The sequence below is a fragment of the Rhopilema esculentum genome, chromosome 11 (genome assembly GCF_057945365.1).
Source record: "Rhopilema esculentum isolate cy_ngs chromosome 11, ASM5794536v1, whole genome shotgun sequence".
NCBI classification, from domain to species: Eukaryota; Metazoa; Cnidaria; class Scyphozoa; order Rhizostomeae; family Rhizostomatidae; genus Rhopilema; species Rhopilema esculentum.
This window is the reverse complement of record NC_142825.1, coordinates 8,413,331-8,440,458: the sequence shown is the minus strand read 5'-3', so window position 1 is coordinate 8,440,458 and position 27,128 is coordinate 8,413,331. Positions and strand designations below refer to the sequence as shown.

General features: G+C 36.1%; 1 protein-coding gene across 4 annotated transcripts; it reads left to right on the top strand.

Annotated features, from left to right (window-relative positions):
• Window positions 1–207: 207 nt before the first annotated feature.
• On the top strand, window positions 208–26,980 carry LOC135693351 (discoidin domain-containing receptor 2). Of its 4 annotated transcripts, none has more exons than XM_065211796.2 (14): window positions 208–1,737; window positions 4,279–6,353; window positions 11,989–12,072; window positions 12,896–13,212; window positions 14,122–14,275; window positions 15,135–15,433; window positions 16,130–16,277; window positions 17,119–17,214; window positions 18,726–19,202; window positions 19,653–19,718; window positions 20,587–20,886; window positions 21,947–22,305; window positions 22,766–23,333; window positions 25,516–26,980. In XM_065211796.2, exons 2-14 carry the CDS (start codon window positions 6,335–6,337, stop codon window positions 25,815–25,817), a joined length of 3,189 nt encoding a protein of 1,062 aa, XP_065067868.2. In that variant the 5' UTR covers window positions 208–1,737; window positions 4,279–6,334; the 3' UTR covers window positions 25,818–26,980. The 4 variants fall into 4 exon arrangements, with proteins under 4 accessions (XP_065067868.2, XP_065067870.2, XP_065067871.2 ...); XM_065211798.2 differs by lacking the exon at window positions 208–1,737 and adding an exon at window positions 1,757–3,817; XM_065211799.2 differs by lacking the exon at window positions 208–1,737 and adding an exon at window positions 3,803–3,944.
• Window positions 26,981–27,128: the final 148 nt, after the last annotated feature.

Genomic DNA, 27,128 nt, shown 5'->3' with positions numbered 1-27,128 from the left:
GGTTGTATTTTCATTAAAATTATCTGTCCTGCAAGAGAATATTTCTAAACCCTTTAGTTTTCGTATTGAATTTCATTTTCACAACGATTGCAAAATATCTAAGATATTGACAATAAAAATCATTTTAATCTGCATTGTTTTTGTATAAAACTAGTGTTTGTTATTCTTTTGCAGGCAAAGACAGCGAAAGCTAATGAAATTGAACTGAATTGAGTCAACGTAAAGTTTCTTCAACGTTCATGAAGTGATTGGAAACCGAACACGAGAGATCGTAGATTATGGCATTAGTGCCATAGAAGGACTGCTCAAAATGAAACACTGCTGAATATTTTGTAAATCTGCTAGTAACCAGCCACCCTCTGTTAAACCTTCTTCTAACCTAATGAACATGTCTCGCCAAAGAATCAAGTAAAATCCTCCTGCCACTGACAGCATCTTCAATTTTCTTTGTTTTGCACATTTACATTTGAGTGATTAACGTGGCAATTTTTTAATCTCGACAGTTATTATTGTCATAAGATTTATGTTTGTTATAATCAGAAATAATGTTCGTGGAATTAGATATCTCCTGTTCACTTGAAGTAATTGTATGATACTATTTTGGGATGCTCTGTGAGCCATCTGTCAATTCGACAAAGTTATCTGCTAGTTAAATACATTCGATTCGCGAAGCAGAGAGTGTTTTTGCTGTTTTCCATCTCAAAGCTTTTTAATATGATTCATCAGAAAATTGCATTTTCCAGGCTTTCGCGGCTGAAGTTTTTCACCGTAAAATGTGTTGCTCGCCGCAAGGGGATTTAATGTCAAATTGGGGAGTTTAAGGTACAGATTTCGATGGCATTTCTCGTTCCCGGTTTAAGGTGAAGAGATGCACTTCTTCAGACAGAAATCTCACAATAAATGTTCTGGCTAGGATAGGATGGCATACGCTTTGTCATGCATAATTAATCTAAATTTGAAACATGTTGGTCAAAACTGAATTCAGGTTGTTAAGAACGTCATGTTTAAATCGTTTGGTCACCATGAATCATGTCGCTTGGTACCAGCAAATAGACACGGGGGAAAGGGTGTTGGTTGACATTATATATTTCCAAATCCAAGTATATCAACAAAGGCGGCAATCATTCAGTTGATTTCAATGTTTCTAGTGCTCGACACTTCAGTGCCTCGAAAAATTCTTTGAATTATTGAAGGTTTTTACAGTTACTGGGCATTTTTTGTAACGCAGATAGAGAACCGAAATTCTATTTAAGTTGATTTTATAATCAATTAAACTTTCTGCCTGTTTTTCTTTTTGTATTCTTCGAATTCTACACCAAAGCAGTCAGTTTGAAAAAGTGTGGCTTGATGCTTCTTAACATGAAATGCTTCCATTGCTACCACAATTTCTCAGTATCAACCCCCTTGCAAAGCCTGTGTGTGACAACAATACTGTCATTAATTTTTCAAGAAGTAATCTTAGAAATTACAGAAGAGAACTTGTGGAGAAAGAGAAGAAGAAGAATTTGGTTTTGTTTTGTGTCGTTTCAGCTCCTATCATTTTTTTAGAAATTGGCCCCTAAAATGCTGGACTTTATACTTAGCCTGGAAATATGATGCTTGAAACTGTCGCCGTGTGTGTGATTGTAGTGACTGGTGTTCTTGCTATGGTACAGGCATATTATGTAGGTAGATGTTTCGAATCAGGACAGCCAAGGGAAGACGCTCATTTCAATAACCAAATCCTCAAGTCAAACTGTAAGTTCCTTTGTATCCTTTAGTAATATCCTGATTTTCTAAATGTTTTATTTCTGTTCACAATCGCCTGATGATATTGGAATAGCAATTGAGAATCGCCCTTTCATAGAAGTGCCCTTGAAATCGGGCTTTTCATCAAAGAAATCATCAAGAAGATTCCTATGAAATTCTGACTGTAGTGCCTAATTCAAGACGATATTTCTCGAAACTTATAAAAAAATTCCTATTCTAGATGTAAGCCAATTTTCAAGCTGTATACAGGATCCTTTTTATTGAGCAACATGATTCATGTCCTCAGGTTAAACAGTTTAGCTATCAGTGAACGTTTGTTTTGAGCTTTTCTTGCCAAACAGTTGGCTGATGGAAATTGGTAAAACTTTCTTAGAATATGCAGGCTGTATTTCCCAACTCGAGGAATGAATTTATATACGATTACAATCGGTGTGAATAATACAAGAAAGTTGAAGTGCTTTACAGCACGGATGTTGCCATGTTTGCTGAAAATGAAGCTATGGCGCAAAAAAGAAATCGCCAATCATCTTTTTAGATATTCCATTACTATTATGTTAATTTATGATGTGTTTCTACACCGTCTATCGAATTGACTCATGTTTAGCAAGGCTGAAACAATATCCATCAGTGCCTATCCTCCAAGGGGCTCTGTTGAAACAAGTTCCCCCTCTAAAACAAGTCCTTCGAAAGGAAATGCATGAGATGCATGGACTTTCAATATCAGATATTCATGTCATTTTTGCCAATTTACTCAATACAACCGTATGGTTTAAGACTGGTCGTTTACTTCGATAAAGTTTCCAAAATGTGAATTTGTCCTTAAAGCCTCCCTAAAGTTTTAAAACTAAGATAACATTATTAATTAAAATCAGCATTGAATAAGAATTGATTTAAATGATGACGTTCAGCGCGTAATTGAAATACTGAATATTCATGAGCTTTTTTACAGCGACGCCTAATGCTGTCTATAGCCATGCCTGTTTTGCAAGCATGCTAAAACAGGACAGAGCAAACAATTTTTCAATCGCGATTCAGTTGGCTAGAATTATCAATTAGGCTCGATCAATATCATTGAAAATGTGCTTTTAGTTTTTCAAGCTTTTCTGTAGATAGGAAATCTTTTTTTTGGATTTTCCATGAAATATTGATCCAGACCTTTGTGCGTTCTAGAATCCTGCACAAATGCACAAATAACGTAAGAAAAAACATTGTTGCAAAATCTAGTGCCTATTCCCCCTAGCCTTCAGGAAGAGTAAGTTTGATGCGTGTTTAGATGAGTAGCCAAAAGGTACCACGCAAAGAGTGTCCTTTCGTGGAGTAAAGAGAAGTTTTTCATCATTGAGGAAAGACGTTGCTTTGCTTGCTTCCCAAAATTCTTGTCAGTGGTAATAGCATTGTGAAGAGAAGAAGGGGGCTCAACAAAGTTATCTCAAAACACAGTAGCTTGAAGTGAAAATTATTTACATTTAGGCATTGACATGAGGGCTCAGCAAGGTTGTAGTGCTAGGGGGGGCTCAGGGGGCTGACTTCTCCTTGTTGATGCCAAAAATTGGCAAATTTCTACTTTTGCTTTTATTTTCTACATTCTGTCCAAGATTCCCCCTTGTTGTTTTGATAGCACTACACCACTGGGGGTCATTCCTCACCCTACGGTTTCGTAAATCGATTCTAAGCTTTGGTTCTTTCAAGCATATCGATTGATAAATGTTCAGAATTATCATTGTCGTACCCAGAGCCAGGCACAAGTTAGTTCCCACATTTCAGATGGCACTTTAGTTAACGGGGTGTACCAAATTTGCATATGCAAAGTCATCGATTATTCCGACTATCAATGTTGCTGGTGTCTTCCCCTTCAACCTTGATTACCTGCACGATTTTGTTATCAGTTCATAAATGCCTATCCTACAGTCTTAATTTATGCAAACGAATAGATTCTGAATAATTAAGCATTTTTGTGGCGTCCATTCAAAGTACCTTGTTAATAAATCCTTGAAAAATCCTTGTTATTTATCGTGCGCTGCGTTGCTGACAAGGTTTGAGGTTAGCTCGTCGATTTGAATATGACCAGGTTAGTAAGAGTCTTGATGTAGGTTGGTAAAGCAGCCAACGGTTTGTACAGTGAGGAAATCTAACGGTTTGCGTATCTGCAATCGATCTTCTTATTAAAGTTGTGCACAGATTCTGGTAGTTGCAAGGTGTGTGAAGCAAGATTGGATTGGAAATGACATAATATTCATTAGCAATTGTATTTCATATTAATAGTAAGATTGTTGTTTTGATAAGGATGAAGTTTTTTTGAAAATACCAAGTGGATGAAGAACCTTTATGTTGTTAACAAACTCCTAAAAGCTTCTTGCATACCAGTTTTGTGCTCGATAATTCATTGACACACATAGATTGAATCTTGAAATTTATCGGAAAAACCTAATCTTTTTTCTTTATGCTTTTAGTAGACGAGAGATCTTGTCCTTTTGGTTGCTTTCAGTGAGTCTTTTCAATACTAATGACTACTCTCTGTTGATTTTCTAGAGCATCACACGATCAAAAGAGAAAAACCTGAAGACAGTCTCCAAAACATCTGTTTAAATGCCGGCTGCCTATCTTGTTCTCCTTGTTCTTGGAGTTTTTGTTGCAGCGACCGTTGCAGAAATTTACTTATTTTTGAATTGCGCGTGGTTAAAAAACAGATCTTGCAGGGTTCCAAATCGATGTAACAGTATTTACTAAGTTTTTTCTCCACTTTACTCCTATGCTGAGTTGCAGAATTCTTAAGTAAAAAAACTTGGTGAAATAGAAAGACTGTCATCACCAAGATTTAAGTAGAGTCATATTGATACCATAGTCAGTCCATCCACATACTGTTGTTGGCAGATTCACGGCTGTAATAATTGATAACAAAACTGTTTAGCTTTATATAGTCTGGATATCAAAGAACTTTGCAATGGATCTTTATGATGCCAGTGAATGCATTTGAGGTAATAGGCCTTGTCGCATTGGAGGTTCTTCTTATCTACGGCATTTACAAGCTCTTTTTCTTGCTGCCACTTTTGCTGTGAAGCTCTTAATTTACACCATAGCTGAAAACAGATATGGTAGTAACTGGAAGTGTTGCAGTAGCTTCTGTGTGCTGGATCGCTCTTGCTTACTTATTGGACATTCGAGCTTTGTTCAGAGGAATCAGATAACAATCCAAAGAAACAGTATCTATTTAGTAAATGATCTCGTAAACATAAGACGGATAAATTTTTATTTGATTGTATTGCAAACTATCATCGATTCTGAACTGACAGACATTGCAATTGAAAAGTTAACTGGATTCACAAAATTTACTGCTTATCTTTGCTTTATGAAGGACCATTGTGAAAATTAAAAAGTTTCTGTTAGCTGATTGGAAGACATTGAGAAACACCTGCAGCCCCGGTTACATTTTTGAGCGAAATGGTTTTCACTGGAACGCTAACTCTCACGTATCTTGCATGGATTGCCCTTCTGTATATTATAGATGTACGATTTCTTGTTCGTGGTATGAAATAAAAATTAAAGATGCTTTCCTACATTTTATGCTAGCAAAATAAATAATGTCGTTTTGAATACACATTTTTCTAGTCGGTTCCTTTTCTGATCGTATTTAAATGAACTAGGTTACTTTGAATTCTTCAACATTGCCTATTCATTCCCACATTGATTGCTATTTGTAATTATAATACTGTATCTAAGCAGTATTCATAAATGATGGATTTCCGCTAAAATATATCTTCTTTTTCATTTGAAGTTCTACGTAGGGCAGCTTTAATAAATGAATGACAGAGGAATCTTTCAGGTTCACTTAGAAATAGCAATGAAGGAAGATACTTTGACTGCAGGATAAGTTAAGTTAAACATGAAAAAGAAACGGTATGAAAAAGAAATGTCTATTAAACGAATCGTTGTACTTGTACAGTTTTTAAATTCAGATATTTTTTATTGCTCCTAAGCCACCTCCCCTAAGGGCACCCTTTGGTCTGATCATTGTTTATGTTAAAGGGAGTTTCGTGGTATTTCTTTTACGAGCTAGTTGCGTGTAATGTCAAATAAAATTTGCAAGGACATTCCCTTATTGAATTCCTTATAAAGCAGTAAAATAATAGAGAAGGGGACTCAACTTTCCAAATTATGTCAGTAACAAATGGGGAATGGGTGCGAAACCAGTTTGCATTCTATCCGGACCGAAAATTTGGGGATTAATTCTGGTAAGATCACCTATGGTGTTAGGTCAAAACGTGTAGTTTTGTTTAGAAACTTTTTCCTTGCGTTTCTTGGGAATAACTTCAGGTAGCTCCTTTAGCTCCTATTTTCTCGGAAATCACGTCACCTGTTGTTTCGATCATGGGATTGATTGAATAGGATGGATTGAAAACGAGGATTGTCGAAGATGAGCAAAGATGGAGGGACACGGAACTTGCATGTCGACTATACACTTACAAAGCCACTTTATTTAATTAATTTTTCATGAACTAAGTTTTAAAGTTTTAATGTTTCAGCAGAAATTTTGAAACGAGGAAAGAAGATTATATGTTTTGATGGCGGCAGTGTAGCCTACCTATGTATGATAAGAAAGCCAGAAGGTAAGCTTGTGCTAAGAAAATTCTTCTCTCATTCGCTTTATTTGAAACTAATATTAACTTTGGATTTATGAACTTTGGATTATTGGTAATGTCAAACTGGGTCTAGTACAGAACGACACAACTAATCGAACTGAACTATAAATAGCTGTTGTATATGTACACAACATAATTTTTTCTCGTTCGTTCGAACCAAGTTTTCCATTCATTATAATGGCCTTTATTCCAATTTTTGGCGCTATGTAGTATTTAAGAATGCCGAACTATTTAATTTATTGGTTCTGATGTCTGCTTCTAGCTTCACTGCTCAATTTAGCTTTTCATTCAGATTAAAAACTGAGAGAACTGCTTTCAAACAAAATTTGGATAACTCTACTTGTTGCTTTTCCATGCTCTAATTTCGTAAAAAAGTTATGGATGACATCAGGAGCAGTTCCCATACTGGAAAACATGTATGTTAGGCCAAAGATCTTTGGCGTACAACAGCGGTATGTACGTCAAATTTTGGCGTATTTCTCTGGCAAAATGTTGGCGTAATTGCTTTGGCATTGCATGAATGTTATCTCAAGCTTTCTATACACTGCATGTGCATGGCAGGGGTGTCCAACATACGGCCGGTGGGTCAGATGTGGCTCCCGAGGGCATATTCTTTGGCCCTTGCCATGTCAATAATTCTATCCTCTAAATTTATTGAGTATATATGACCATGGTGCTTGGGTATACTTTTATGATTCATTATAAGGCATACCTTCTAATTGTTGGGTATACTTTCTTATTGTTAGGCATTCATTTGCATCATAATAAACTTTTATTACGAAGCTGAACAGACAAAGTCTAGCTACAATCTAAGCATACAGAAAAACATTTAAATTTGTTTTTTGCACGTCAACCGCAAGTTTAACCTGTGATGTGATAAAATTTCTGAAAACAAAATTTAACATTTCACATTGATAATTTTTTCATGTAACAGTTTATGTAACTTTCCATTTAATTTTTTATATAACTGTAATTATAAATACATTCATTGCTGATGATTGACATAATTATTCATATGGCCTGCCTGTGCCATAAAATTTTGTCAATGACCCACCAAAAGAAAAAATTGGACACCACTGGTGTAGATATTTCTGGTTAATCTTCTGTTTGTACTGAACCCTTTTCAATTACAAACCATGGAAAATCATGCCACTATAACCTGCCCTTTGCGCTAAGAGATTTCTGTAATGATCAAATAAAAAGTATTTTTAATAAACAGCATGACTAGTAAACGGCAATAAACGTTTTACCCTTAAAACAGAAAAATAGAAAACATTGCAGATTTTATAAGAGGCAAATTGCTCACTTGTCGCTCTTTAAATCTGGCAGCTCCTCCCCCCTAACCTAGAAATGTTGGTCCCACCTTAGCCTTAAAAAAGTTGGTCTCTGAGAAAAGTGCAAACTGCCATAGGAATATCAAATTCAAGATATGAACAAGCAGTTGACAGTTGATACGTTCTAAGCTAATCTATAGGGCATGGTCGCAAAAATTTTCTCAACTTACAGGAAAGTCTCTTGGTCCTTACTATGGTGCCTTAAAGTTGTGCCACTGATGCCTGTGTACCATTTTCATTTAAAATGATACAATATTATACTATTTAAGGTACTTGAAAACAATACCCTAATAAAACAGCACAACCCCCGTCAGAGAAATATCCTCCCGTGATGGTTCCTTAGCGTGGCATGGCATGGCATGCTCCTCAAATTTAGGCAGGCTGGTGATAAGAATCAGACACCAAAAACTACTTGGGTAAAAGCTATGGTGTGCAAAAGCAAACTTTCCAGCATGGAGCAGTTCCATTTATGTATTTGAAAACGGAATTTGCACATTGATGTCATGGAAGCCAATGATCACCAGGCTCGGTCGTTCTTATGCTGTGCTCCAAAAAGGATCTTAAGTCAATCTTCTTTAATTGAGGTTCGTTTTTTGATGGTTTCTAGAGTCAAAGGAAATAAATTAATGATGAAGTTTTCTAGGGCACGGAGAAATAACCAAAACAGTTTTCAAGCTCAGCACCCTTAAAGCAGATATTAACTTGAAGAGATTACAGCTGACTGCAGTGCTTAAGAGATTCAATATTCTGTATTAATTGATGCCAAAATAGCCATTAGTATGTGTACATCAGGAATGTTAAGGTTGAGAGAACTTTTTTCTGTATAGAACATGAAAAGTGAATAATGGTGGTTATAAAAAGAGAAAATGGGATAAAAAGAAGTTTTCTGAAAAACGCCTTCATTAAAGAGTTTGGCACAATCTGAGTTATCTACAAGATGTTGTTTTGCTTGCATTTTTTACAAGAACATTTTGCTCCAGTTTCACCCTGACATTTCTTATTTTTTGCATTTTTAAAATTTTTTGCTGGTATCTTATTGCATAAGACTTGTTGAATCTCGGCCTGCCTTGTTTCTTATGTTATTCTTATATTTTGGGCAAATCTCAGCCTGATGTTTCTTATAAGGGTCAGTGGGTGAAGGTAGCCTCCACCAACACCTGGATCCTAGTATAGACTTATTAGAGACAATTTTACTTTTTTGTTAGTCTTCTGTTATTCCTTGTTTATGATTAACACCGCTCCCACTCTGGCAATAGCCAACCCTGCTTACCAATATTTGCTTGGATTTCTTGAACCAACCATCAAATGCAACATTTTATTGAAATCAACAAATTGGAATGCTTGGTGGAAATGGTATTAATCTTAATTCTGAGTTAATTTTCCCTTTTTTTAAATTTTATGCTCCAGATTGGTTGAAAAGACTTTTGGAGTAAATGATTGACGATTGAAGAAGTGTTGTTCTTATATAAAGGTGGTCTTTGAAAGGCAGCTTTGTTCCTTATGATGAAAGAAACATGTTGTTTTATCCTATCCCCCAATCTTTTGTTTGTTTGTTCTATGAGGCCAGTGTGATAATTGGCAGAGCCTGGACATCTTTTCATCTAGCAGTTTTGGAATCTATCTAATATGCAAATGAAAAAACCCCTTTTGTGTAGACAGAAAGAAAAATTTTTTCTCTCTTTGACTCCAATGCTGATTTCTCTGTAGGCACGCTGTACTAAAAACCACAAAAACAGATATTTTTACACTGATATGGGATGCTGCATTTTCCGGGTACCATTCTTAAGTTGAAAACCAATCTTGTGTTATCAATTTTGGTAAAATAATTATGGTGGTCATAAATTTTAGGATTGATTCATATCATTAACTAAATTTTCGGTTACCTTTTTTAAAAAGTCATATGCTTTATTTCTTTAATTGAGTTGTTGTATTTTTTCTCATTTAAGGTCTTGCATTAAATATTTATCTCAAATTTGAATTGAATTTAAGATCAGTCTTCTTTTTACACCAAAACTATCCAATCTGATTTGGTGCATACTGCTTTCGCATAATGAAAATGCTGTAATGAACCAATCTATTAAACCAATTAAATCATGTATTAAACCAATCTAATAAGTCTCTTTGCTTATGTAAACAGTTGAATCTGATGTTAGATAAAAGTTTTGCTGCACAAAGACGATAAAACAGAGGCAAAATAAATGCGAAATGAAGTGAAAAAGTTATAGTTCAAACAGGGTCTAAGAATGTTTCCTGTAAAGGTAACTCATGGCCTTGATAAGGCGTCCACAACTAGACAGGTGCCAAGGTGTGTTCATGCAATGGCATATCTTTCCATGGATGGCCTGAGATATATTTGTCCAAGCACTATTTTCCCACGGCTGTAGCTAACTATTTTGCTCAAAGGTTGCAATCACTTTTTACCAGACAGGTTTAAAAATTAGCTGTCAAGGCATGCCTTATTGGCAAAAACTCTTTGTTTGTGAAGCAGGGAATGCCAGTTTTTTCCAAGGAGATGTCACCTCCTCATAATGACGGCCTCAACTTCCCCAATTCTTTCCCAAACATACACTGTCCTGAGGTTCAAGAAATGATCCCTTGATTGGTTACTATTCTGGAGATTGAATATCATTGATTGGTTGCTGCTTTTGGAGATTGAATATCGTTTTATACTTCAACAATTTTTTGTTGCTACAAGCAATTAGATTATTCCTTAAATTATCTAATCTTCACATTATTTGCAGTGTCATAGCCAGGGTTGGAAGATTGGAGGGGCAAAAAGGAGTCAATAGCAAGGGGTGCAGAGGTTCACACCCAGGAAGGTTTTTTGCTGAGCACACCCTTAAGAATTTTGGAAAACGCCCCATTTCGTTAATGTGCTTGGAAAAGCTATGGCTTTTTTGTGGCAATGGTTGGCTAATCAACCACAATAACCATCATATGTAGCTTTCTTTTTCCTTAATTATTCTTATCACATTTATATTCTGAATTGTGTCTAGCTCTATGTGTAAAAACTGATTTTCCAAAGTTGTAAGCAAATATCTGAATATAATATACAGTATTCAAAAGTTTCAAACTAAGTCCATTCTCTCAGGAGCAAAATCTGCAAAATCCTCTACAACCATTTCAAAATCCAGTTTTTTAAGGATTGAAACACTTAACCTTTTTTCTATTTTATCGGGAATGCCAAAAGATGTGAAAAACTTTCCATATAAACCCCAAATTGAGTGGAAATTGTAAAACATTATGTAGAGGTATAGAAAGGGTCCTCCTGCCGGCAAATCAAACAGAAAATTTTGTGCGACCTACAGACGTTGGGTTGTAGTCCTTAAAAACGTTTTGAATTTTTCAAATATATCAATCCTCCCTGACAGAGGCCTGGTGGCCCACAGGGACTCAGGAAAATTCCCGGTAGTCTCCTTTAATCTTTTCATGCAGGCCCCTTAGAATTTTCTTCCTTTTAAGGTTTTTATTATTCGTAACATCAGATTTGTGAGAAAAACAAGTGAAGTAAGACCCCACGCTGCCTCCATGATGCTCATTTCCAACATATAATAAGTGATGACAACAAGAAACAATCAGCATCACAATGGTGTGCCCTAAAAACTTGATTTTTCCGGCCCATGATAATTCCCACCACGCCCCTACCCCCTGAGGTAATAGTTTTATTGCAGTTTTGGATTTTTTCAGACATTAACCTTCTGAGCATTGGGGAGACGGCCACCCCCCTTGCCCCCTTGATACGCTACTGCTCTTTTGGTTGTTAAGAAAGTTCTTATTGGTTTTTCCCTGGCAAAGTGCCAGTCAAAAAACCCAGCATCATTACTGAAGGAAAACCACATTTGTTGATAAAACCTCAAAGTTCCTTGACCACTGCTTCACAATGAAATGTAAAAGGCTATGAATATTGACCATTTTCTTCCATTTCCTGTAAGCTGTGTCTGTGGCTCTTGTAAACTAAGAGCCACAGACACTATATGTGCATGCACACTTTATGGAATGGTTTCTATGCTCAAGTGTGCCAAGCATCTGTATGATGTCGTTACTTGCCGAATTATAGAGAAAGACAAATTAAATGACTGCAAATTAATTTCTGACAGAACTGTCATTTAGCAAAATTTGACATGTCAAAGATGAACAACTTTTAAGGAAAGGAAGGAGGTACACAAGATAATGCTCACTTCATCTTTTTGTGCCACATGCAAGTTAAAGTATTTTAAATATAGCAGTTTGTTAAGAAAATTTTAAAACTTGAATCTTTATTTTTTCAGAAATTCATGTGTCAGAGATGTTTTTCTTTGGTTCTATTCTGGCTGTTTGCCTTTTTACGAGATTGGATCAAGTAGCTTCAAATTGTGAGTATTTCTATTGCTTAAAAATTTAATCTTTGTTGTTTTTTTAGGTGTCTTTTTATCTGCACCCTAAGTATTTTAGTAGGCCTTGTAGAATTGAAATATGTGATTGCATGGTAATATTTTTTCATTAAACCTTGATTAATAGAAAAATACCATTAAATTATTACGCCATTCACTATTTGCAAGCCCTAGATAACTTGCAAATTTTGATAAGCTAGACTTGTTTTGTAACAGAAGGTTGCTATGAGACAATCTAAAGAAATACCAAAAAGAAGCCATGAAATAAAACATTACCAAACTACTTCTACAGAAAATTTTTCAGACAAGCAGATTGCATGTTTGAAGAAAAGATAACCCTTTTTATACCTGATGCTGAAACACTTGAAACAAATGGACTTTCACACCTTTAGTTAAGTTTTATTGGTTGTGGTTCATTACTTGGAATAACAAGTTTAAATGAAATACGAGTATCTCTTTACCATTACCTGAGCCTTAACTTTTATAATCAGGATGTATTACAAGACAAGCTAAATTGCAGCAATTTTGTGCCATATCCCAACTCTCTCTGTCCACAAATTCCATTAGTTCTTTGACTAGACCTGAATTTTGTTCTTTATTAGGTTTTATGAATGACTAGATAAGCTAGCTAGCAGAGATATCTGATTGTCAGAAATTTCATTCAGTTGTCTAAATCTTTCCCTGAGTATTCCATTTGTGCTTTTATTGCAGAACTCAAATTCTTTTAAAAACAATATCATGAGCTATTTGAAAATCTCAAATAAATGCGTTGCTCTTGCTTTAACAATATGAAATTCTGTTTTAGACTGCAACCATTCTCTAGGAATGAGTGATCGAAGGATTACAGACAGTCAGATTAAAACAATGGGAGATGGAGGTGGACAAACTGGAAAAGATGCAAGGCTCAAGAATGGGACAGGGTGGTGTAATTTAGCTGACATAAGTTCATCCAAACCAGTGTTTAAGGAAAATGTTTACCTTGAAGTAAATTTGCGGAATATAACCAAAATTACTGGTTTCTCATTAACAGGAGGATCTGGCAAAGTCAAAGTATACACAACTGGAAATTTTATCCAACTCTTTTATAAGATGAATAAGTATGATAAATACATCTTAAACAAGGTATGTTATAATCAAAGTGGTATTATTTCTTATCTTAAAAAATAAATTTATAAGTAAGTTCTCTCCTTAAAGTAATCAGCTCTTTGCAACCTTCATTGTTTTAGAATTCCAAATTTAACAATATTATACAACTTGCTACATGCTCAGTTAAATTCTTCGCCGATTGGGGCAAATTTTACTTGGCATACATGAAGATTGATCAATAGTTTTATTACTGCTTGGTTGGTTTAAAAATTCAGCATAGTAAAATCTACATTGTTCTTTATGCTCTTTGCAAACCGTGCATACACCTGAATACATATATACATGGTAGTCGTTCGTTGCTTGCATAATCAGTTTTTTTTCATAACTGTTGCAAAATGTGTGTCAATGTTTTCGTGTTGAATAGTGAACGGAAGTCTAGTGAATACTTTGATGGCTAGATCTTGAAATCCCTTTTTCATAATGGAAGATAAGTCGTCGGACCCCCAGACACTCAAGGGAAACTAAATGTGGCTAATGCTTGGTATAATTGAAAACGGAACATGATATATATATAGAAATGCGATCGTTAGAAATCGAGCAGTTTGATCAACAGTTTAACCGTAACAGCCTATCAATAATGCTCTATAGAACATCCAGTGTCGAAATTAAGTAATACGTTTAAATTGATCGTGCGCAGATCGAAGCCCATCCTCCAACAAAATGGGCTGATTTACCCTAATCAAAGTGCCAATCATGCCTCCCATATTTGTTAAAGTATTAGCTCTCCATTCACTCTGGCTGTCGCCCTTGTCGGAATTTTCTTTTTAGAAGGAAGACAACAGTATTTGGTAGATGTATGATGATTAGGCTTGGCTTTTCTTACTGTTCTAAAAGGTTTATGGCATATGATTCATAAGTAAGCTTGATTTATATTATTACATCTAGAAAATTCAGGTTTTTAACCTGAAATACCCGGATACAAGGTTTATAGCTGTACAGCCACCTATTCATGGCCGCTACTTGAAGTACATGCCCGAAAATGACCAGAATCCCAAGTGTGTTCAGCTGGAGTTTTATGGTTGTCAATTGGAAAAATCAGGTAAGTTTACCAATCATACTGAAAAATTTAATTTCATCAAAAATGATTCATGTGTGGCTTCAACTTCTCCTAATCAGTAGTGTTATAAAGGTCGATGTTATTTGCCACGCCAACTTGCATTTCTTTCATGTTTGGACTTTTGTCTACACAAATGGTAGTTTTTATTTTGCATCGAGAGTGCTGATAAGGAAAGATGATAATCCAAAAGCAGGGTTTGGTGTCTTTAGCTGTAAAGTAATTTCAACGAAAATAATTGGGCGCCACAAAAACAATATACTTAAGTCATCAAAAACAAGTTATTGCAGCCTCGTACCCCTTTTCCACAGAGGCACTTTTTAATTTAGCAGTATTCTTTGTTTTGCAGTTTGTTTCCCCTTATATTGACGCTTTGTCCACATTGATTTTTTTGGTATCCCGGAAGCTAAAAATTTTCAATTTCAGACGAAGAGTTCTTATTTGAATGTGGTTGCATTTAAATTGCTTCCCGCAACGCTTGACCTTACATAACGTTCTCGACTCCAGTCGCTGTATCTTATTTTCATCTCTTATCTGAATATAAAAGTTTGTCAGTGGTAATTTGGGAAAGGGATAACATGAAGCAGGGTTTAAGGATACCAGCGAGTAGCGAAAGGTAGCATATGTATTTGAATTCTTTGTTTTAAAACAGTTGAAACAACTTAATGGAAAAATGTGTTCATCAAAATTCAGCGATATTTGTTGGGAAATGTAATCTCAGAGGTTTTATCAAATTTGTCAGCATATTACAGTTGAACCACTTTGTTTTGTTTTGTGACTTGTGCTCCATATCTCCGTTTCACATATCATATTGATAATGCATATCGGTCTTTTTTGTGAATAGGTTGTCTCAGACCTTTATTGAACAATAAAATGGGCTACACAGCATCGTCATCAAAGGTACCGTTTGCACCGAATTACATAAACATGAACGCTGGCCCGTTTCCATGGGGACCACAGTTTGGTGGCTTTTCAAAAGAATATGTCGAAATTGAACTGAAAGATCTCTACTTAGTTTCTGGAGTGCGTACTTTCCCCCCTCTCTATGCAGACAATATGCTTGATCAGCCGATCGCCTTCTCTATCCACTACAAACTCTCGAATGCCAGCTTTTATCCGTACACGGCAAGATATACGCAACCGGTATGTTGATCATAGCATCGTTCAATAATTTGGTTTTCATTTAAAAGTCTCTAGAAAAATAAAAATCTTCGCAGTATTGATTAATGCTTAAAATTCAAAGTTGTTATGTGTGTATCAGTAACTGGATTTGAGGACTCACATAAAAGTCACTTTCGAGGCGCAGGGGCCTCTTTACCCTTTGTTATCTCTTATCACTGTTTGTTTTTCAATAATGCAAGCTTGGATTCAAATCTTATGCTTCAATTGGAGCTGGAACAAAGCAATTTTAAAAAAGTAGGCTTGTGAATAGAGTACTGCCAGTGTTAGTGGTGTGTGCCATTCTAATTAAAGGTATACTGAATAATTCATGACAATAGAGACAATCACTACTCATACTGCTACAATTTTGTTATATATTTTCCTTCTGTTTACCTAGTTCTTGCTAAACATGTGTCATCGTGTTGCTCACATACCCATTTTCTTTCTTCATTCTTATTGCCAAAAATGGATACTACATAAACAATTGTACCTAGAGCATGCATTGTTTTACTTTCTTCTCAAAGAATATCGGTCATCTGAACTTTAAGATGATCAAAAGACGGGGAAATTACCCTATTACCCCACCCTCCCATTAACATCTGCAAATGATTTTCACTCATCTCAAGGAACTCTTGGTAAAAAAATTATTAAGTTTGTGTAATGCTCTTTCCTTTCCAGTATCAGTTTAATACCACAAAGACGTTGGGCGACGTATTCAAAATCGAACCGATATTCGCGGCAAGAGTTATCAAGATTTTCCCAAACATTTCAAAAGACAGTAAACATCGCTATTTAAAGATGGAAATCTATGGATGCAAACTTTCAGGTTTTGAAATTATGTTTTTTAAACGATAAAGTACTTAAATGGTGTGTGCTTTATTTGACAAATTATGTATGTCTTTTATGGTGGATCTGTCAAGTTCAATGTAATGTGTCTTTTCAAATGGAATTTTTTTTGCTATCAAGGTGAAGTGAGTTTTGGTTTACAATTTTTTTATAAGAGGTCTGTTTAAGCCACAGACCCTTTTTCAGTCTTTGAAATTACCCATTGTTCTTACTTTTTAATTTTTAAGGTACTATAGGTTGAAGAAGAGTAAGAGTTAGTTTGTTATCATCATGGAAGAAAAAGTCTTTAGCCATTCAGATTCTTTTTCATATTGTCATTTGCCAATGAAAATGTTCAGAGGACAATAGAAGCTTGAGGAGAAAGTATTAAGTAGTCATATGCGACATTAGCTTGCTTTGTCCCGAATGACTCAGCCTACTAAGTTTCTTTGTTAGTTTCTTTGTTAGCACAAAGTTTAAAGTTAGAGTATCGTTTAAAGTAAACTTAAATTTTTAACATGAAATGAATGAATGCAATGAAGTCACAATCTATCACGTTGTGGAGAAAAATATCGAATATGTCACACGCCAGAATGGACATTGAACCCATAAAACCATTAAATGCTTTGTCGTGATTGTCACAGTAACCGGTTAGGCCCATTTTTGATGGACGTTGCTTATAAATGGTATGGGTAAGCTACCTTACTAAGAAATGATGTTAAAAGAAAGTTTTTGTTGAGTATTGGCATACATATGAGATGGCATTTTGATTAGTATAAATCTTTGAAGTTTTTCTGAGCAGCTGTTTGAGACTATGACTTGCTTTATTGTTTTATTTACAGATCAAAGTATATTTGGAAAAGGAAACACGCCGTTGCCCAGTGTTTCAACTACACTTTCAAGAACTACGCCTGTTGGTAGCACAATGTCACCTGAAGGTATTGTATGGCATGTTTGCTGTTGGGAAGCATATTAATTAGGCGCTAGGAGCCTGGGATCAGTGGCGGACACTTGGGGCGAGGGGGGGCGATCGCCCCCCCAATACTTTAGAGAACAATGGTCTTTTGTTCTAAAACAATGGGAAATGTGACATCATCTTATTAAAACAATAGGCTTGCCCCCCCAATATTTGACCAAGTGTCCGCCCCTGCCTGGGATATTGGGCTAGGTATAGAGAAGAAGCCATTGGCTCTAGGCATTTGTTCTAGATAAATTTCAAAATGCTTGGAGAATGTAAAATATGATTTTTTGCAAAATTTTCTCCATCTACTTTTGAGAAAACAATGTAAGTATCCTTTTGTCAGGACATTAAGTGCGTGGAATTTGCAACATCATACTTCTGAATCTTGCGAACAAAATTAAGCCAATATACAATATACACCTCTTACAATGTTTTATCGTGATTCATTCATGCGTGTTTGTAGAAGCCTTTTTTAAATCCGAATGCGTTTTTAGCATTCTTAATGCAAGGTTTTTGATTTTACGTGGTATACGAAATTGGGTTAAGCTTCTAGCCCCCATGAGGGTTTTACGAAGGCGTGGGCTTATCTAGGGGCGTATTCAATGATGAGGTCTATTTCCAGACTTTGCAAAACTTATTGCATCTTACCAAAACTTTACCAAAATTGATATACTAAAATTGATATACTAAAATTGATATACCAAAAACTAGACCAAAATGATTTCCGTCACCAACGAAGCCCTATTTATAGTAATTATAACAAAAATGGAAACTTTATGTCTCTATTTCATAGGCTAGCCTGTTTTCACAAAATAAAACAATTAGAATTGTAGTAATAAAAAAAGATCTAGAAAATAAAGGAAAGAAATAATAAGTTAAATTCAAAACTCATAAATATTAAAAAGAAATTAGTTCTGAGCTAGTCCAAGTTTTGTTCCCTACAGCAGAATGTATATTATGTGGTACGAATGGAGATGCTTAAAAGTTTGGAGATGAGATCGTGTTTCTGTTGATCGTCAATAGAAAGGGAATCTCGCATATTGACGAAAGAGCTGCAGGAGTTACCAAAGATACCAAGTGAATTGATGGAAAGAAATTGACTTAAACCGAAGTTTTAAGTCAGATATGAGGGTGGCATATTTCTCTGACTTTCTGCTAGCATTGCAGTTGAGATTTTTTCAAAGGCTATGACAGTTTCCTTTGGTTTTGAGAAGTATGTCAGATAATAATAATGATGGAAGCTTTTACGTTTTTATACGTTTTCAGCATTCTTTATGCCAGGATTATGATTTTACGTCATATAAGAAATTAGGTTACGCTTCTAGCCCCCCATGAGCGTTTTACAAAGGCGTGGGCTTGTTTACGTCAGGACATTATTATGTAGGGAACTTTTTCAATCTTACATGTATTGCAGCTTACAAAACATTACCAAAATTGATATACCAAAAACTAGACCAAAATGATTTTGAATATTGTCTTCTATTGTAGCTGAAATTCAGTCTTATGAAATCAGACAAGGTAATCGATTTAGAGACTTATCCTACGTCGGCAAAGCAAGTAGAGGTACATTGCATGACGGGAAGGGATCTCTTGTTGATGGAAAGCCGTCGATAAAATCACCTATTGAACACCCCGAATACTGGGTCGGATGGAAAAGAAGTGAACTGCCTAGGCCTTATATAATACTGAACTTGGAAAGGCCAGCAAGTCTGAGGTCTTTAGGCCTCTTTAGCTATGTTGATAGACGTGAGACACTTGGGTCTTTTATAGCCTCCCAGGTTCAGTTTGGTATCGAGGCATCAGGCTCATGGTCCAAGCAGTTTTACGCTTGTCCAGAGCGACAGGAATCTGATGGATCCGTTTTCTTCAACATCCACTTCAAAGAGAGAATGGCAACGCGGATAAAGATACAGTTCAATTATTCGGATGAATATTTAGTCTTCAGCGAAGTCATTATTAATGCTGGTAATATTTTGTGTATTTTAAGGATTTCGCTGTTTATTTTGAGAATTTTCTTGCTCGCCTCACAGGCCGTCTTAGTGATATGATTTTGTATTTATTCCCAATTATTTTATTCCATTCCACAACGGTGAACATGCTTATAAGATCTGGGTGCAATATGATTAAATATTATGCAAAATTGCTTTCATGTTTTCACTTATACCCTTTCCTTTGTATCTTTACTTGCTGCTGCCTGTATGTTTTGATAACCACAACCAGACAAACTACCCTGCCTTAGATTTTGAATTCCCCATTTTGCATTATCATCTTTCTAGTAACGAAAATGACCCTCTCAGACAGGATCGCTGGCCATGAAGGGGTAGAACACAATAAATCATTTTCGTATGCTAAGAATTATCTTATATCCATTTGTCTTTTGCACGAAATTCCGTTATCAGTGTTAATTTCTTTTAGAAAAAACTGCGGGAGAAATTTTACTCAGGCTCTCCGAAATATCATGTAAAGTGGCCATATTTGAAGGTAGGAAATGATCTAATCAACCTCTGTTTGAACACTTTCTTTTTGACAAAGCACTCATCCATGACGCTACAAATTTCTCAAAAAGAATTGATGATTCATTAATGTGAGCTGAAGTTATTGCTGAGCTAATCAAACTTGAATGAACTAGCAAAGATCTAACAACCATACTAGCTTGAATTTGCATTTAAAAGTAAACTCGACAATCTGCTTCTGCCATATATCTGTTGTGCCGGTGTTTTATGCGTTTCTGTTACCTTATGCATTTCGGTCCGGGTACACAAATGCAGGACAATTTTGGTTATGCAAAACCGTACCCAAGCACTTAAACAATAGGGTACCAAAACGAATAGTGGAATTAAGCAAGCGAACTGGTCCGGGTACACAAATGTTCTGGTTCATATTGTTCAGAATGTAAAGAACGATTGAACTATTTTTATAGAAGGGAGTACTAATAAGAAGCGGTGCTGTGATTTTCGCTGTTAAGAATATGCAAAAAAGGTACAACATTAATGGCGACTCTAAAGTTTGCGTGATTGACAAGTGTGAAATATTAAACTCTTAAAAATGTGTCAAACATCGCTCAATGATGAAATCACACGATTTGAAACACATTGCGTTTCACAATGTTACACTTTTGCATAGGGTATCAAAACGCATATTACACCGGCGTAATCAGGAAGTCCGAGGTAATTTTAATATTGCAGAAGGGGGGGGGGGGGCAAAGTGCAAATTACATACTCATTAACACAAAACAGATTTTGGAGTGGCAATCGTGTCTCTAAATAAAGAAATCCCAATAAGTAAACAGTTGCCACAGTTTTATGTAGTGAAATGATGTAACACCATTTGTCTACTTTTGCTATTACAGAACAGTTAAAAAATGGAGATTCCAATTCACGGAAGTTAATTTTCATCGTGGTCAGCGTGGCTGTTGTCACTTTGCTCGCATTTTTGTTGTGTTTGGCGTACGTATACAGAAAGAAGATACGGCAAAAGGTTGGTGGAAGGAAAAACCGTAAGAATAGAAATACCGCTAAAGGCATCAACGGCAATAATATCGAAAACGACTTACTGCTGCAAAGTTTAACGAAAAACCCAATTTATGATGAGTCCTTCACGTCTCCAAACATTGAGGCGGATCACATGTATGCGGTTGTAGAAGGGAAAGGTAATGCATTTGTTATACCATCTTCTCAAGCAAAGTCGTCTCTAGATCATATCTTATATCATCATCAGGTTCCATCTTCTGTCAGAAGGTCGGCTACCATGACCCTCCAACTATCCCAAAATCTGAGTTTTATCTATGACCATGACAACATATCTAATAGCCATCTCTAAATTTTCTATCTTGATGTCTTCCTTTGATTAATTCATTTATTTCCTAAATATTTATATAGGTCGAACAAGTCTCAGAATAACATCTCGTTTTCAAACCGACCTGTTAAAAAATCTTACAAAAAAAGTTACAAGAAATGAAACTAGTTACAATAAAGCAAATAGCTTATATAAGATACAGAGAATAAAGTTCTTGTCTATGTCTTTAAGTGTCTTGGTCTTTCTTGTTAGTCACTTATAGATGTCATCCCTGTTACGTTGTTTAAATACGCTTTCTCGAGATGTTATTTCTTCTTGACGGCATGTATAGGTATCTACACTTTGTCACATTTCTAGATGTCATCTCTGCAATGGTTTTCTAACACGTTTTTTTTTAGATTTTATCTCTTGATGTCATCTTTGAGGGGCTTTCCTATTCATCATTTTTAGATTTCATAGAGCTGCTAAAATACGCTCTTGATATTCACTCTTAGTGTCACCTTTGTTTGTCTTTAGTATGGTTCATTAATGAATGTCATACATGTAAGGCTTCTCTACATAGTAAAGCCAGACGTCTACTTTGAAAAGCCTACCTTGATATCACTGAAAGTCATCTTCCCTTCTGCAGACATCACGTATTTAATTTGACTTTGTGATTTGCAACCTGGTGTGATTGAAACGTGATCTCTGATAATGTTTTTTGAAAAAAATGTAAAATCAATAATTATCATTTAATTAAAGATGAAAAAATATTTATCATTTCTGTTCTTATAGCGTGAAGCAAAATCGACTTATTTTCATGTAATGATTAAACATTGCATTTTCTTTTAACGGGAGATCGCCTGTTTGTGGTAATTATTTGATTTGGTATTCAGTAGATTTGTATCTTTTGAAAGAAATTTCTCATCTTAAAGGAAGCGAAAATAGCAAATTGATGGAGCCCAACGTAACAGTTGAAGAGATTAATGATTCGAGTAACATTTATGCCGCCCCAGACCAAGGTGGTGTTGGTTACGCAGAGATTTTTGTTGATCAGGAAAAGGGAGCAGAGAGCTATGCCGAACCGGACTCACCACATGACAAAAAAAACGTGGAGATGAACCCTATCTACGAAGGAACCCGAATCTATGAAGACCCTTACCAGACCGTGACTGGATCTAGCTTGTATGCTGATCCAGACGTGGAACCGCAAAGAAAAAGTATCGAAATCCGGAAGTTCCCACGCGATCGATTGAGATTCTTAGAAAAAATTGGTACCGGTCAGTTTGGCGAGGTCAGCAGCTGTAATATTATGTTGTGTTTGCATTGTGATTTGTTAACAACCTTAAACATTCAAAACAAAATGTGGTCACTTGACGTTTTTTTATTGCCTTTAATCCATGTTTTGGTTTCCAACTGCGCATCAAATGATCGAAGGTATTTATTTTCGTTTATAGAATTTTCTATTTCTGTTTTTTGCACAGTGCTAAAGCTTAGAAAACATTTAACTGTAGGCGAAATTGAATGGAATTTCCAGTGTCTCAAGGTCATATTAAGCGTTAAACCCGGACTGCAACTTTGAACCGACAAGTATACTATATATTATGCTTAGGTATTGATGTGAGAAACGGGATATCCACTCTCAATCCGAAACACTGTGCAACCGAAACAGCTCTTGTCTAGAGGGAATCGAGCCCTCTTCAGTAGACAAGTTAATTTTTATATCCACTAAAACGTTGCTTGTTTACACTCAGGTTCACATTTGTGAAGTGGAGTCACTTGGAAACATTGTTGGTTCGCAAGTAGGCCATTGTAGCTGGGTCATGTCAGGTACGATAAAGGTAGCTGTCAAGTTATTAAAAGCAGGCGTCGATAAGAACATTGAAAAGGAGTTCATGAAGGAAGTACGAGTAATGGCACGGCTGCAGCACGATAATGTTGTACAGCTGCTGGGAATTTGCGAAGAGGAACCCAAATGCATGGTTGTGGAATATATGGAGAACGGAGACTTAAATCAGTTCTTGCATAACTACAGCTTTTCCAATGAAGCCTCAGGACTGGACGACATTCCGTCAAATATTCTTAACGAAGAAACCTTGTTGTACATGTGTATGCAAATTGCCAGTGGTATGCTTTATTTGTCCTCTCAAGGTTTTATTCATCGTGATCTGGCCACAAGAAACTGTCTTGTTGGTCACTCCTTCACTGTAAAGGTTTCAGATTTTGGTATGTCAAGGTATCTTTATTCAAAGCAGTACTACAGAATCGAAGGCAAAGCTGTTCTTCCCATCCGATGGATGGCTCCAGAAAGTCTTTTTTACGGTACGTATTGCATGAAATTCGGTCGCTCTGGTCTTTATTAGGCATTTTGCATACTGAAATAGCTCTACCGTATTTATTGGATTTTAAGACGTGGCTTATAAATATTTTTTGGTACGTTTTGCTGCGGTTTACAATCAAGGTCGGCTTATTGACGAGGTCGGCTTATTAACGAGGGCGGCTTATAAACTAGGTTTGCTAATAAACGAGGGCGTCTCATAAACGAAGGCGGCTTATAAACGAGGATGGATAACATTATCCTGCCGAGCTTTCCTGCTACCTTGAAGCGGAGGGTGATAATGAAGAAGATGAGGAATAATTACTATTGGACGCTATTGATGATCTCGTGCTGGACGATATTGTTGTTGGTTGAACTTCTTATGTCTTTTTTGTTGTTTAAGTGCACAGTCAGGATTTTATCAGTTTTTGCATCCGTCTTTTCAAACCAAGTATCTCTGCATGGTTTTGTGGGTGCGGCTTATAATCAAGGCCGGCTTACATTTTTATGAACCCAATCTGCTGGGGTTTATAACCGAGGGCCGCTTAAAAACAAGGGTGGCTTATAATCGAATAAATACGGTATTCAGTCTCCATCTATTCTTAGATTTAGTATGTTCATGTTAGTTGCTATGTGGTCGCTTTAATGATCCTTCTCAAAATGTCCCAACGCATTTGCTGGCCATTTAAATTTCCCATTGGTTGGACTACACAATAGACCTATTGTTATGTTACGTATCCAATCGGCAACGTAAGGCTAATTCCCATTGTTCTCTCGATCATAAACGGAATGGAAACCCTATTGTTAACGCTGAACTGTTGACTGATGGGACATTTAAAGCCAATCTGTCTCGTTGTGGATTGGTTAACGAGAACAATAGCTGGAACAATAGCCTAAACACGATTCCAGCGCTCCGCCATATTTTTTACAATGCGATAAATTAAAGGGGGACTAGAAACAATAAAAAATCCCTTTGTTCTTATAATCAGGGTTGGTATATTGGCTTTTTTTAAGCCAAATTCCAGAAATTTGGCATTTTTCGAACTTGTTTGGCTTCAAAAATTCCTTTTGGCTTAAAGTCTTTTTTTGGCTTAATTTTGGCTTTTTCCCAAAGTACGGGCATAAGTACTTATTTCCTACCTTCCTTCTTTTTTCATCATTCTAACAGAAATTGACAATTCAAGCAGTTAATGCATATATTTTACTGTGATTTTGACACTTTGTTGAACATCTGCGATTTCATCCACCTTGCCCGATCGTTACGTGGTTTTTGCTTTGTTCTTCATTCTTTCTGTCTGTTGAAGCAGGGTTTAATGACCGCGATGTGAAAGGGGGGGGGGGACTTGGAGGAGGTTGTATCGTATGGACTGACCTTGTACTTCATCTAAATCCGATGATAAAATATTGAAGGAAGGGTAAATTTTCTGATAGCAAAAACGGCCAAGCCTAAAATTTTCTGTTTGCTCCCCTATCGCTTTGTTTTAATTTTACTAAAAATGCGCTCCCACATACATGTATACACATACATACAAAATACATGTATATCATGCGCTAGAATTCTACGAATACAATAAATTGTTCTGTCAGTCAGTTGAAGAGTACCTAAGAGTGGAAAATTTTAGCCGTGGGTAGAGAAATAGGTAAGGGTTAAAGGGGATCAAGCACCCTATGGATTGAACAAAAAAGTTACTTCTAGCCTCGTTTACAACTCGAAATTTTCTATTGTTTTGCTGCCTCGTTTACATTTTGGCTTAATTTGGCTTTTTTCAAACATTGATTTGGCTTGAAGCCCCAAAAGAATCTACCAACCCTGCTTATAATCAATCAACGTTGTGACAGATTGCCTTTAAGGAGATTCAAGAAAAAAGCAGTGCGTTGAACACGATGTAGCTTTCAGTACCATCATGAGGCTAAACTGTGTAGTATTACCTTTATTTTACATTTGTAGCCGATTGCTCCCTCTTTTGAAAAAGGGGGTTCGAATGTTCATTGTAAAGTTGAGTTTTTTAGAACTTTTCTTATTCGAGCTTAGTTTAAGTTGGATTAGCATGTTTGATGATTTCATGAGAGTTTTGAAATTTAAGCTACATATATAAAAAGCATCAGAAAAGTTCACGTAGCAACAACTGAGTCTTTGCTTGTAACAATGTCCAAAGGTGGTTCATATTGTAATTCTGTCTTCTTTAGGGACTTTCACAAGCCAGTCTGATATCTGGTCCTTCGCTGTCACAGTTTGGGAGATGTTTACGTTTGCAAGGGAAACGCCATACAGTCATCTTAGCGACCAGCAGGTCATTGAAAACGCCTGCTCTGTGGTTGCTAAGCAACGCAGAAGTTTCCGATACCTGCCTAAACCTGATGGCTGCCCAAGCAACGTATATGAAATGATGCAAAGATGCTGGGAAAGATCGCCATCAGAAAGGCCGACCTTCACTGACCTATTTCAGTTCTTTCAGTCGATTGTTAATAGTACCGAAGCCTCTGTCTAACTCCACCGCCTCGTGTCTAACTCCACCGCCTCGTGTCTAACTCCACCGCTTCGTATCAAACCTCCCTCCGAATGAATGCCCCCACATAAGCATTGAAAGTCTAAATAACGCCCCGGGCTTTTTTAAGGTTATATGGTGTATTGATGCAGAGTTTTGAAAGTGAAATGGTTCATACAAGGTTAGTTGGTATTGTTCTGCAACTGGGAAAGCCTTGTCTTGCTGCATGACAAAATTGTATGTGGCATATTATATACCGTTCTTCTGTTTATCATTCCAGTTTATGTAAGCAGGCTTATCCCCCTGTAGGCGTCATTAATGAACACTATTGTTGTAACGTTGTCCAACGGGAGTTTTTCCCACATTTTTTTATCGCTGTTTTTGCTCGTCCATCCAATTTCTAAATCGATTTAAGGTTAGGTTTTAGCGATCATTTCTGTGAATGAACAAAGTACATAGGGTTTATATGTGCCAGTGGTATTGGAAAAGTTTAAAAGCTGACAGATAACTGTCAAGGACATTGTGTACCTAAACACCACATGGCCAGAGCTCAGTAAGCTTTAGCCAAAATTGCAAGAAACTTAACAAATAAAAGAAGTCCTTGTTTTTTCCTGATAGGGTGACTTGTTCTGCTCTTTTATCTAGCATTATTGTGGTAGCTCCTAAGAAGTTTCACTGCTTTTTAAAACTTTCCTTTAAATAATCTTTCGTTGCAGAAAATTATGAATTTAGTCACAATGTCTTGCTTTATCAGCCTTAAAACATTTTATATTTAATCAAATCAGATATATCCAACTTTATATGTAATTCTATTTTGTCAACAAATTTTAGCCTGCAGCAGTGTATTTTCGCCGACAGATTTAATATAACTGTTGAACTGAAAATAAGTATCATTTAGTGACTTCGACGGATATTAGTGTTAAAATGTTGAGACATTTTTTTCTATATCAAAGGAGAGAATTGTCTTTTTACATCTAAATATTAATAAAATTATTTGCTACAGTTTGTAGGGATCACAAAATGTTATTCGCTTTGTAAATCGAACGTATAATAAGACTTTGTATCATAGCGTTAATGCAGAATTCGTTACAAGTATAACGAGCTATTTTTTTTAAATTTAACCAGTTGCAACTTCTGTATTTAAATTTTTGAGTATTTTTATAATGTCCAAATGTAACTTTCTTGTTGTATCTCCTATTTGCCTGATCTGAGTGGCAAGAAACCCTGTGTTATCATGAGTGCTTTAGCGATAGTGAGCCAGAAGGCTATTTCTTGTACACAATATCCGGTAGTGTAAAGCCGAGAAAAATAAGG